The sequence below is a fragment of the Macaca fascicularis genome, chromosome 16 (genome assembly GCF_037993035.2).
Source record: "Macaca fascicularis isolate 582-1 chromosome 16, T2T-MFA8v1.1".
NCBI classification, from domain to species: Eukaryota; Metazoa; Chordata; class Mammalia; order Primates; family Cercopithecidae; genus Macaca; species Macaca fascicularis.
The window spans coordinates 45,359,091-45,372,694 of record NC_088390.1 but is presented as its reverse complement, the minus strand read 5'-3'; the positions used below and the strand labels follow the sequence as shown (position 1 = coordinate 45,372,694).

General features: G+C 35.2%; 1 protein-coding gene across 19 annotated transcripts in view; it reads right to left on the bottom strand.

Annotated features, from left to right (window-relative positions):
- Nucleotides 1–13,604, bottom strand: part of BCAS3 (BCAS3 microtubule associated cell migration factor) — a 711,835-nt gene that overhangs the window by 479,480 nt on the left and 218,751 nt on the right. For all 19 annotated transcript variants that reach the window (XM_065531261.1, XM_065531260.1, XM_065531264.1 and 16 more), the window contains exon 12: nucleotides 6,462–6,632. In XM_065531261.1, the coding sequence (XP_065387333.1) occupies nucleotides 6,462–6,632 (171 nt within the window). The remainder of the gene's footprint in view (nucleotides 1–6,461; nucleotides 6,633–13,604) is intronic.

Here is a 13,604-nt window from a genome sequence, read left to right as displayed (position 1 = left end):
ATTGTGAATACTGGTACCTTATCAAAAATATGATTTACAAACATTTTCTCCCCTTCTGTGAGTTGTCTTTTCATTTTCTTGATCATGTCCACTGTAGCACAAATTTTGATTTTTAAAGGGTTCAATTTATGTCCCCATTTTTAAAAATATAAAAATATTAAGTATTTCTTACACATACATCGATCACTACACATCAGATGATGTTACAATTTCTAATGCAATCATCAAATATAATCTTATAAATTCATTAAGGATATCTTACATATACCTTTATTTTTACCCACCCCATTGTTGTTCTTTCATTTTTCAAGTTCTAAGCCTTCTTTTATTGTCATTTCCTTGGAAAACTTCTTTTTGCCATTTTTAAGAGTTGATCTGTGAGTGATAGGTTCTCTTAATTTTCCTTTTTTTCTAAGAATGCCTTTATTTCCCTTTCATTTCTGAAGTATACTTTCACTACAAATGGAATTTGGGGCTGCCAGTTCATTTATTTCAGTACTTTAAAGACATTGTACCACTTTCTTCAGCTTCCACGGATTCAGCTGGGTAATCTGCTATCTATCATACAGTGCTGGTGGGAATATAAAACAGCACAGGCACTTTGGAAAATAGTTGCACATTTCCTTTCTAAAAGTGCACTTATACAACTCAGTAATACTCTTGGGCATTTACAGAGAAATGAAAACATATCCGCATTAAAAACCTTTACACAAATGATCATGACAGCTTTATTCATAATAGAAAAATGCCAGAAACAATGCAAATGTCCTTCAAGGGGTGAATAATTGAACAAATTGACATATTCGTACAATGGAATACAACAGAGTGATTGAAAAGTACAAACTACGGCCAGGCGCAGTGGCTCACACCTGTAATCCCAGCACTTTGGGAGGCCGAGGTGGGCAGATCACAAGATCATGAGATTGAGACCATCCTGGCTAACATGGTGAAACCCCGTCTCTACTAAAAAATACACAAAATTAGCCAGGTGTGGTGGCGGGCACCTGTAGTCCCAGCTACTCAGGAGGCTGAGGCAGGAGAATGGCATGAACCCAGGAGGCAGAGCTTGCAGTGAGCCAAGATCGTGCCACTGCACTCCAGCCTGGGTGACAGAGTGAGACTCCATCTCAAAAAAAAGAAAAGAAAAGAAAAGAAAAAAAGAACGAATTACATGCTGCAACCTGAATGGACTTCAAAGACAATACATTTAGTGTAAAAAGTCCATCTTAAAATATTACATAATATATGATTCAATTTGCATAACATTGTCAGAGTCATAAAACCATACAGATGGAAAACAGATTAGTGGTTATCAGGAAAAAGGGATGGGGTGGGATGAGGGATGGTCATGAAATACAAAGAAGTTATGTGTTGATGAAACAGTTTAGAACAGTCCTGTATCTTAACTGTGGTGGGGGTTACGTGAACGTACACATGGGATAAAATTTCGCACACCTATACATGCCCACATAAACACACCAATGAATGCAGGTTAAACAAATAGAGAAAACTGAATAAGACTTGTAGCCTAGTTATCAGAGTGTATCATTGTCCATTTTCTGAGTTTTTTTTTTTTTTTTCCTTAACCCACATCACTCAGAAAATTTTCTTGTTTTGGTACTATACTATAGCTACAAAATACATCATCATTCAGGTTAAGCTGAAGGAAGTAAGATGAAAGGCATGTGTAACTCACTGTGAGTCTATAATTACTTCTAAATTAAAAGTTAAAAATATAGAATGTATTGCAAGCTTTTGAGTGGCTCAGTTTCTGATAAGTAAAAAACGGTATCTCAGTTTTAATCTGCAGCTCTCTTATATTAATCACAAGTGAAGTTATGGGCATATTTTACAACATTTATATGTATAGTTGACCTTTGAACAACTCATGTTTACAAGTGCTGACCCCCTGAATAGCTGAAAATCTGCATATGACTTTTGCTCCTCCAATACTTAACTATTAATAGCCTACTACTGACTGGAAGCCTAACTGATGATCAAAATTGTCAATTAACACATATTTCATATATGTATTATAGATTATATTCTTAAAGTAAGAGAAAATATATTTACTGTTCATTAAGTGGAAGTGAATCAATTATAAAGTTCTTCATCTTCATTGTCTTTACCATGAGTAGGCTGAGGAGGAGGAGGAGGAAAGGGAGGAAGAGAAGGAGTTGGTCTTGCTGTCTAAGGGCTGGTAGTGACAGAGAAAATCCACATATAAGTAGACCTGCGCAGTTCAAACACATGTTGTTCAATGGTCAACTGTATTTTAATTTTTCTATGAAATATTTATTTCTATCTTTTGCCCGTTTTTCTACTTTAAACTTTATCTACAAGATTCCCTTTCCTTTCATATATTATAACCCTACACCCTGTATGTTTCTTTCCAACACAATTAGCATTGAGTATTCCGTTTGATGGCAATAACAAAGACAGAAGCCATCCAGCAAAAAGACACATTAATCTTACCACTACATAAGATTCTTTGAATGTTCTCTTTAGGGACTTCATAAATATAAACAACCAGATACTTTTGGAAGAATCTTCTCCATTACATCATCACCTAGCCTAAAACATTAAACCATTAATGTCAGAGATACCCAGTATAATTTTCCTAAAACATATAATCTTTACTCACCACTTATCAAAGTAGGATGAACTCTTAAGTCTGTATTAACAACCTGACTACATTAAACAAAGCAGAGTACAAGAATTGATACAAGGTGGATAAGCCTTCATCACATGAACAAAACATCTCAGAAGCTATTACATTATTATTATTAACACTTGTTCCCCAGGCAAGAAATAGCTCAGATTTATGTCATCATTCTGAAGCATTTTATTTCCATTAGAGATTTTGCCACATTGCTAACTTCAATTATATAAATGTGTAAAAAGCAAATTATACCACTTAACTTATTCTGGTCAAGAAATGCTTTTAAATAAAACATGAAAGTAACACAGATAAAAATGGATGCAAAGTCAACCAAATCCATTCCTCCTTAATGCAGTTAACACACAATGATCCCATCACCATAAAATCAAACTAATCAATATGGCAACAGAAGGATGGTGAATCCGATTTTATATACTAACACTGTAAATACAAAAAATATATCATTATTAAAGGCTCAAGGGATTTAAACAGTAAAAATCAATGTATTGTCAGCTTTTCATATAAAATCTGAGTTGTATTTGGAAAAGGAAAAACATTACAGTTTAGGCTAAACATCAGTGGAAGGGGCTAAAAGCGATAAATCTAAGACATTAACCACTGCAGTTTTAATACAATCCAGCATAATCTAAAAACAGCCTGTACTCAAACTGAACTATATATCAGAGACAAAAACATTTTATTGACAAAAAACAGATTCATGTTAATTAAAAGAAAGACAGTATTATACTGCACACATCTTGTTGCTTTAAAAATTGTAATTTTTTAAAAAAAAATGTACATACTAATTTACCTTTTATTGAAAATCAATTTCTTTCCTGTCCTCTAACAGAATTTTTTAATCAAGTTAAAATTTCAGAATATGTCATAAGTGGAAGATTGGGGCTACCAACCATTAACAGAAAAGGTAGAATGTTCCATGTTGAACAATATTCAAGATTCTTAACTTTTAAAAGTTAACATTTCTATGATTCTTCTTAATAAACATATTTGTTTCAAGTGTTATCAATGCATTTATCATAGACAAATGAACTTTTGCAACTCTCCAACCTACAGTACATTTCCATACTACAAAACTAAGACTTCCTTTTTAAAGGTCATAAAAAGTTAATGAACTTGAAGAAAAAATTAAACCACATTTTAAAACATAAGGCCTAAATGTTATGTTTTTATATAATTATATGTCCCCATACTTCCATTTAACAAAATAAATATATGAATTACACCTCTATTTCATCAAAAATACCGAGATAACAGTTTCTATTTTGAAATAACCCCAAATCTCTCCATCAACAAATGCTGGATCTTTAACAGATGTATGGTCCTAGACAATGTTGAGGAGACTTGTTACTACCCAATAAATGTGGGTGGCCTTGTAGGTGAATTAATTAAAAATCAAAAAATCAAAGAACAAAAGGAATTTTTTTACTCTAACACAACACTAAAGGTTTATACTTTTCATTTCAATTAAAAAAGAGAACATTTGTGTGTATCCACATCAACTAATTAACACAAGGTCATTACAGTCAACTGAAAAGTTTTCTAGCACTTCATTAAAAAAATATAACTCTGTAACATATTTGGCTAACCACAAAGTTAAGACAGGAGAGGCAGAGAATTCGTATTCAGATTTCAAGTAAAATACAAGAGCCAAATTTAATAATCCAGAATTTCAAAGTTTTTTTGTTTCAATTGCAGAAAAATGTTCTTGAAATGCTGTTAATCTTACTATAGGAACTAGCACATAAGCAGCTGCCAAGTGTAATTTTTCATCAAGACATCAACCCATATATACTGGAAACAGATTTTCTCAAAACATATGCAATATTTAAGGCTAATACCTTAACAGCTCACACAGTTTCTAAGCATTGTGTTCTGAATACAGAATTAAATATATATTCTATATAAAAACTAAAAGAAATTTTATTTCACCAATACTGTCCTACTCCTATCTCATTCTAGGAATTGATTCTAGATTGTATTTTTATATCAGTGATCACACACTATCAGAATAAAAAAAATTACCTTCCTTTAAGAAACATATATTTAAAGTGAAGACTATGACACAAAAGAAAATAGAGTTCCTGAGTGCATGGGGGAAAAACAACCCAAATTCTATCTTACCAGCAAGATTTATATGCAAATGTAACATGTATTTCCATGCTTATAATCACTCATTGTAAATGTTTCTAAAGCTAGATTGTTAACATTACAGTACATTGTATCTGAAGATACAAGATTTTATAATAAGCTATTGCCACATATGTATTCTGATATGCCACTTTAAGATTTCACATATTTTATATTGTTAAGAAAACATCTGTTATAAATTCTCATACTACTCAGTAAATTATGTAAGTTGCAATTATTGATTAATTTTTTTTTATCAATTCCTCCCAATAGGTATGGTCCTGCCTTTAAAAAGAAATTTATATGGCTGGGAGCAGTGGCTCATGCCTGTAATCCCAGCATTTTGGGAGGCCAAGGCGGGCATATCACCTGAGGCAGGAGATCAAGACCAGCCAGGCCAACACAGTGAAACCGCGTCGCGTCTCTACTAAAAATACAAAAATTAAGGCTGGGCATGGTGGCTCACACCTGTAATCCCAGCACTTTGGGAGGCTAAGACGGGCCGATCACTTGAGGTCAGGAGTTCGAGACCAGCCTGGCCAACATGGAGAAACCCGACTCTACTAAAAAAATACAAAAATTAGCTGGGCATGGTGGCGCACACCTATATCCCAGCTACTCAGAAGTCTGAGGTAGGAGAATTGCTTGAACCCAGGAGGTGGAAGTTGCAGTGAGCCAAGATCGTGCCACTGCACTCTAGCCTGGGCGACAGAGCCAGACTCTGTCTCAATAAATAAATAATAAAAATACAAAAATTAGCTGGGCGTGGTGGCACATGCCTATAATCCCAGCTACTCGGGAGGCTGAAGCAGGAGAATCGGTTGAACCCAAGAGGCAGAGGTTGCAGCGAGCCGAGATCGCACCATCACACTCCAGCCTGGGTGACATCTCAGAAAAAAAAAAAAAAGAAAAAAGAAAGAAAAAGTAATTTATTAATCTTATAATTTGGGTTATGACAAATGTTATTACATACACAAAAAAGAAACAATAATTGAGTCTCTGGGATGGCAAGTAAAGAAAAAGAATATTATGAACAGAACACTATTAAATGTTACATAATTATTTATTTATGAAACAAATGTCCTCACAGATGAGAGAATCTCTTAGAACCTGGACTTTACCTTCAGATTTGATACATTAATAATGTTCAAAATAGCAGGTTCTAACATGTTACTAATAATTTTTTTTTTTCTTTTTTTTTTTTTTTTTTTGAGACGGAGTCTCGCTCTGTAGCCCAGGCTGGAGTGCAGTGGCCGGATCTCAGCTCACTGCAAGCTCCGCCTCCCGGGTTCACGCCATTCTCCGGCCTCAGCCTCCCAAGTAGCTGGGACTACAGGCGCTGCCACCTCGCCCGGCTATTTTTTGTATTTCTTAGTAGAGACGGGGTTTCACCGTGTTAGCCAGGATGGTCTCGATCTCCTGACCTCGTGTTCCGCCCATCTCGGCCTCCCAAAGTGCTGGGATTACAGGCTTGAGCCACCGCGCCAGGCCTGTTACTAATCATTTTTAAAGAAAAACTTCATTTGAAATAATCTCAATTCCTCAAATTCCAAATTGATAATCTCCTAGACCAAACACATTTTGACTAATCTTGATCTCAGCCCCATCTTTGCAAGTAACACACATTGTGCGCACCAAAAGTTCTTCTTACCTGGCCCTCTCCAACAGTTTCGGTGTCAATAACTGTGATGATGCCTGGGACCAAAGGACTCCGCCGCGAATTACTGTGGATGGCAACGTCATCTTCTGTCACACCTGAAGGTAGCGTGCCTGTCAGCTGAGTCACCACTTTCCCCACCATTGTCAGGCCACTTTTCAGTGTCTGTACAATGAAAGGTAAAATGTATGACTTCACATCAGTATTTGGATTCTACATAGAAATATGCATTTTATTAATTTTCCTAATCATTATGTTAAATTCTTTTATATAGCAGTAAACTGTCACAGACATTCAGTTTGACTTTTAATGATCTTGAATTTTAATTAGAATATCACTATTAGTTTGAGGGAATGGCATCAGTAAAGTCTCTAAAGTCATCATGGCAGGGATAAAGCCATAGTTAAAAAAATTAAAGAGCTCTGTTTTACATAAGGGTGCAATTACATTTTTATAAAAGATATTTCTTTCATTCTCTCCTCTTAATGTATACATCTTAAAATCAATGACATAGAAAGAAGCAGAAACTATGAAATGATCAATTTTTTGAAATATTATAAATCTAATTGTATATCTGTTTTCTAGTATGAAAAAGACTGAGACATTGGTAGAATACCTATGTGGAAAAGAATGTGCTTCCAAAGCAAATATATAAATATGCTGGTATATAATACTGTATACCAAGATTTGGTATATGGGAAACACAGTCTCTGTCTAAGATATTAATTACTGGATGAATGAAGTATCATACTAAATTAGTTGAGAGTTATTTTCTATCTGGTAACAGAAAACAATTAAATGTGGTGCTCCTACTATATTATTTCAATTAAAGATAACTTAAGATGTTTATAATTATATTTTAGCTCCATTTCATTCAAAACATGTAAGTAAAACTAACTCATGAAATATTTTTTCTTCTATGTAAATATCCTCTGATTATCCTCATATGCATTAACAGAAACATTTTTCTAAATAACAAGTTTTTTCATCTGAAAGGAAGAAAGCTTCAAGTTTGAGTCTATAGAAAAAAAAATGAAAGGAAGAAAACTAAAATAAAGACAAATATATGGGAGTCACACATTGCTGAAGAAGGGTATCATCAGTAGGACCAAAACAGGCACCCTAGAATACTTAAATATATCAAAAACTACATTTTAAATAATATAGGTACATTTTTCCAATTCTCATGTTGTTAGAAAAAAAGTTTCATTAAAATACTTCAAATTAATCTTCAATGAGGTGACTATCTTTTCTAAAACAATTATGAAAAAATAATTCTCACCTAATTCTGGCACATGCTACGGCTAAATTTGAAAATATAAACTATTATATACATGGTATTTCAAATTTTAATTCATAAATAGTACACAAAGACAGTTGTATATAGAGGTCTAAACGTGATTTAAGCAATAATTAGATTAAAATTGAAAAGGGGAGAAGTATTTTCCAAAGAAATGTTCTATTAAAATACCATAAAACTAGCACTAATAATAGATGCATTATTTTATTTTGCTATGTTTCACGGTGGTTTTTCTATGGACTAGGGACTGGTGAAGGCACTTAACATAAACTACGTTGATAGATTTCCTCAGATACTTCAATTTTATGAAAGAGAAAATCAAGGCTAGGGAAGTTAAGTAAAATGGAAGCTCAAACAGTTACCCAACGACAAAGTCAGAATTCAAAACTGGGACCATCTGTCTCCAGGGCCTGATTTTTACACTATCCTGTACTGCCTTGTAATCTATTTCTGTTACTACTTGTGATCTCAGAGTTAATGAATACAAAACACAGATGTCTGATGGGTGGAAAAGAGGAAAAATTAAAATCCATAATAATGTACTAATAAATACTTAAATAAAAATGACCAGCAAAGCCATCTGCTGAATTCAAACAAAAAGATATAACTTAACAGCAGACTAAAACCAAGAGAAAGCCACAAATCAATTGTAACTGTTTTGTTTAGTGCTAAAAACTCAAACTCCAGTGATTATAAAACACATTAGCGTTCCTCAATTAGCAGCCAAACGTTTCTTTCAATAATTCACAAGAAACGACTTACACAAATTCTGTTAGACTGTTGTCAAGTAAGCCTCTGAAGGACCAACAGAATGAGGCGCCACAGTGTATTGATGTCAAGAGCAGGCCAGGAAGCCTGATTAACCTCTGAGATGCCTCAGTTGATGTACTCACTCCATTAATGCTAATGGAGATGCTCCCACTTAAACGCAGCTATCCCTTTATCAAAGGAATGCCTTTTAGTTTTAAAGTCTTTGGTTGTATATCCTCCCCATTTGCCCCTGAGCCTATTATTTCATGCTCTTATACCAATGAAAAGGAATAAAACTAAAAGAACTGGAGCACATGAAAAGTGGAAAGTAATGTGTACCAAAGCAAACCACAACAGTAAAAGTTAACATAAGACAACCAGGAAAAGAATCCACAAAGAGAAGACGGCAGTATATTTCATAGTCAATGGCTCATATTACACGAAGAGTGTTTGATATTTCCCTGGGGGGGAAAAAAAAAAAAAAACCATGACTATTGATGGAGGTGTCTTAGTAGTGGACAAAAATCTAAACTCAAAATTTAAGTCATCACATCTGCAATCTGTATAGCAAGTTACAAGATACTACTATTTATCATAATCCATTAACCATGCAGGGAGTCGGGGGGTTAGAGAAAAGTGCTGAAAGTTTTCTGCATTTGTAAAGACCCTTGCTTTTAGGGTAAATTTGTTTCCATGTTAGCATCAAGCACATCTATGGGCATTAGTGTCCAGAAGTTACCTGATAATGTTATTGAACAGAAATCTAAATCACCTCACAGTAATTTGTCTCTCCAATTAATTTTAGTAGACAGAGTATGTATATATCTGTTTTCTCAAATATATATGAAAAATTATAAAGCCTCAGCAAAAATTAGGAATAGAGAAGTATAACCTGGCCAAAAGGAGATGAAAAATTAGACTGAGTGTCCTCACAATCTGAGTTATCTACATAAAAATGTTCATTAAATCACTGATGAATCTTCACACAAGTACTCACATAACTAAACTGGAGCTGGAAGACAGCTGAACATCAGAGACTATAACGAAAGTGTGAGAAAATCCGTTATGACCTATAATTCAAATGAGCACGGTACTTAACTCTGTTCTGCTGCAAGCAGATTTGCCGAGGGGTCACTAGTCATCTTTAACCTTTCCCATGCCATATCAGGTGGCCTCCCTATCCATTAGTGCTAATGGTGCTGCTCTCACAAAAGCTGTTAGTTGTCATTAAGAAGTTATCAGATAACAAGAGAAAACAGGGGCATTTTTATTAAATCAATTGACCACACTGGGGTTAACACACATGAAAATAAGACCGTAATGAGGGAACTAGAAAATATGGACCAAGATTTTATAAATGTGTCAAATAATCTCATTTGAACAATTTCAATATTAATTTTTTTCCTTTTTCACTACCGTAAAAAATTAATGGTTCTGATATTCTTTATGAGGAAAGTCAAATTACTTGGAAAATCAAAGGAAAAAACATTAATATTATGCAAGTTGTATTTGGAAATGCAGAAAATGTAAAAAAGATTATTTCCTCTAAGGAGCTCCATCCAAGTGCATATGCAATGAATATATTTATCCTCACAATTGCAGTGAGACAAAAAATTTAAGACAAAAAAATTAATAATTAATCATTCTATATAACAAAGTGGTTAATAACCTCTATGAAGCCACAAGGGAAGTTGTCATCAGAAAGAGTAAAAGAGTAATGATTACACTTTTAGAGAAAGTGACTTAATGAAATAACTATAAAATTACTTTAAGATAAGTATTTTTCTTAAGGAGCACATACTACATGGCTTTTTAACATACTCTCCGTGTTATATCTCAAAAAATGTATCACCTAGAAATGGTTAAAAAAGAAATAAGGAAACGTATTTTCTAGTTTCAATAATGGCAGGCTGGGGAAATCAGATCAATCTGATTTCCACTAATGAAAACAACTAGGAAAATCGAAGAGAGTATTTTTGTAAAATGCTGCTTGAAGGTACTGAGTTACAAAGTCAGAATCCGAAAGAATAAGGAAATTCAGACATTTCAGCTGGGCATTTAGACCGAGAGGTATCTGGTGATTCTAGGAAGCAGGAGGTAGGGTGCTAAGAAACTAAGTGGTGTTTTTGATAGATGGAACTAGAAAATCATCTATGAAAGTCAAAGTCCTGCCAAATGGGTCTATTTGGTGACATTCCCTCCAAGTTTGGTTCTGAACATAAAGAAATATACAATAGAAGAGTCCACCGACAGCAATAAGGCGAGCACAGCTATTGCAGGTGAACTTCATTTAAATAATCTTAATCCCTGAAATTGGATTATTACTCAAGACTGATACTGTCCCAGAACTCCACTGTCATCCCAAACTCAAAACTATTTCTAAAAAGTTTTGAAATAAATTCTGGCAAACAAGTGATAATAGGAGTTAAAAAGAAATTAAGCAGGCAGTTAGTGAGAGTAAGGGAGTCCTCAGCAAGGTTTTCCTTTATATAAAAATCAGCCCCGAAATTATTTCTTTTCTAACAAAAAGCAGCCTGAAAGATCAAGCTGCAAGCATAGGTGAATGCCAGCAGCTATGCCAATAGAAAAGGGATATCTGGAAGTCAGGTATATTCAACATAGAGGTTCCCTCTTCCCTTTTCGTTGTCACCACATGTGCAGGCAATATGGCACCAGCCAGATAGAGACTCCATTTGCATAATAAAAGATTGTGGTGGGATAGCCAGCCTCTACACGTTATGTAAATGGCACACCTGGTCCAACCAATCCACTACACCCTATGTAAATCAAACACCACCTCCTCAAGCTCATCTATAAAACCAATCACATCTCACCCCAATCCCAGAAACCTGCTTGGGCCCCCTCCCTCTACAGGAGGAAGCTCTCTTCTTTCTTTCACCTGTTAAACTTCTGCTCTTAAACCCACTCCTTGTGTGTCCGCATCTTCAATTTCCTTGGCATGAGACAACAAACCTCAGGTATTACCCTAGACAAACGATGCCGCTTCACAAGGACTCAAGTCATCATAAATGAGAACCAGCAGAAACAACACACAACAAAAACGGACCCAAAAGGGAACCAGACATTAGAGTTATCAGAAACAGACTTCAATATGACCAGGTTTACTGTGTTTAAACAAGTTTGATAATTTGAGAAAAATTTAAAAATCCAAAGAACCAGAAACTATTTATTAAGATATTATCAATGAATATATGTTCAATTTTATCAAATACTTTTTGTTCATCAATTGTGATAAGTATATAATTTTCTCCTGTTAAATGTGCAAATTATGTTCATTGATCTTGAGTGATAAACCAGCCTTATATTGTGGATTATCTCAAATGGATTGTGATACAATACATAGCGTCCTATATATTGAAGAATTGTGTTCTATATATTCTTATCCCAAGTGGGTTGTGACACAGCAAATATTGTGTCCTATATATTATACTATAATTATGTCCATATATTCTTATCCCAAATGGACTGTGATACAATATATATGGTATCTTATATAATGTTGTTTTGCTGCAAATATTTTATTTAGGATTTTTCACATCTATGTAGTGTTCTTGTATTATAATGTTCTTCTAAAGTTTTAGTATTAAGGTGATCTGGCTTCATCAAACCAGATTAGGCATAATCTGACTTTGCTTATTCTCTGGAAGAGTCTTTGTAATATCGCCATTGTTTATTCTTAAATATTAAAAAGAATTCTCTTGAGAAGGTTTCTAGGTCTGGAGACGTCCTTGTGAGTTTTTTTAAAGTAACCCTTATATTCTCCCAAACAGAAAAGTAAACAGATTGCAGTGGCGCAATCATGGCTCACTGTAGCCTCGGCCTCCAATGCTCAAGCAATCCTCTCACCTTAGCCTCTGGAGTAGCTGCGACAACAGGCATGCACCACCAATTTTTAAATCTTTTTGTAGAGACAGGGTCTCACTATGTTGCCTAAACTGGTTTTAAATTTCTGAGCTCATGCGATCCTCCCACCTCAGCCTCCCAAAATGCTGGGATTATAGGCATGAGGCACAGTATCCAGCCCTAAGGTGTTATATCAAACATAATTTCTTAGTCTTAAATGTGGAAGATATGAGTATAAGCCTCACAGTTCCCAATATTGAGGTATGAGAAAATGGGGAGTTCGCACTGTTTTTTTTCGCTTGTTTGTTTTGTTTCGTTTTTTGAGACAGAGTTTCGCTGCGTCGCCCAGGCTGGAGTACAGTGGCACAATCTCGGCTCCCTGAAACCTCTGCCTTCTGGGTTCAAGCAATTCTCCTGCTTCAGCCTCCCAAGTAGCTGAGACTACAGGTACCGCCACCATGCCCCGCTAGGATTCGTATTTTTAGTAGAGATGGGGTTTCACTATGTTGGCCAGGCTGATCTTGAACTCCTGACCTCGTGATCCACCCACCTCAGCCTCCCAAAGTGCTGGGATTACAGGCATTAGCCACCGCACCCAGCCCTGCACTTATTTTTTAAAACATCTTAAGTCCAGCCTCACTTACTCCAGCATGTCCATAGCAAAACATGGAATGAAGATCACTTTATTTTTATATAAGCACATAAACACATAAGAATAGCAAACAGGAGCTGAAAAGTTATCCTCCATTCCATAACTAAAAATTACTGAAAATGATCATAAGCTAAACTATCGTGATCCATGTGTATAAGACAGACAAGACTAAAAGGAGTCTAATACTTGAGAAAAAGATCTCATTGTTGTATTTTGTGGATAAATTAGTACACTAATACTGAAGATGTTTTCTAAACACTCTCTCTCAGCTCTTCATTGAAATAACCATCATAATTTTTGTATACACAGTGGAGAAAAGTGAGCAATCTTTATTAAGATTTCTGCAATTGCTGGGGTGCAGTGATGCACACCTGTAACCCCAGCACTTTGGGAGGCTGAGGTGGGTGGATTGTTTGAGCTCAGAAGTTCAAGACTAGCCTGGGTAACATGGCAAAACCCTGTCTCTACAAACTATATGAAAATTTTGCCAGGCGTGGTGGCATGCGCCTGTAGTCCCAGCTAATTGGGAGCTGAGGTGGGTGTTCACTCCAGCCTGAGCAACAGAACAAGA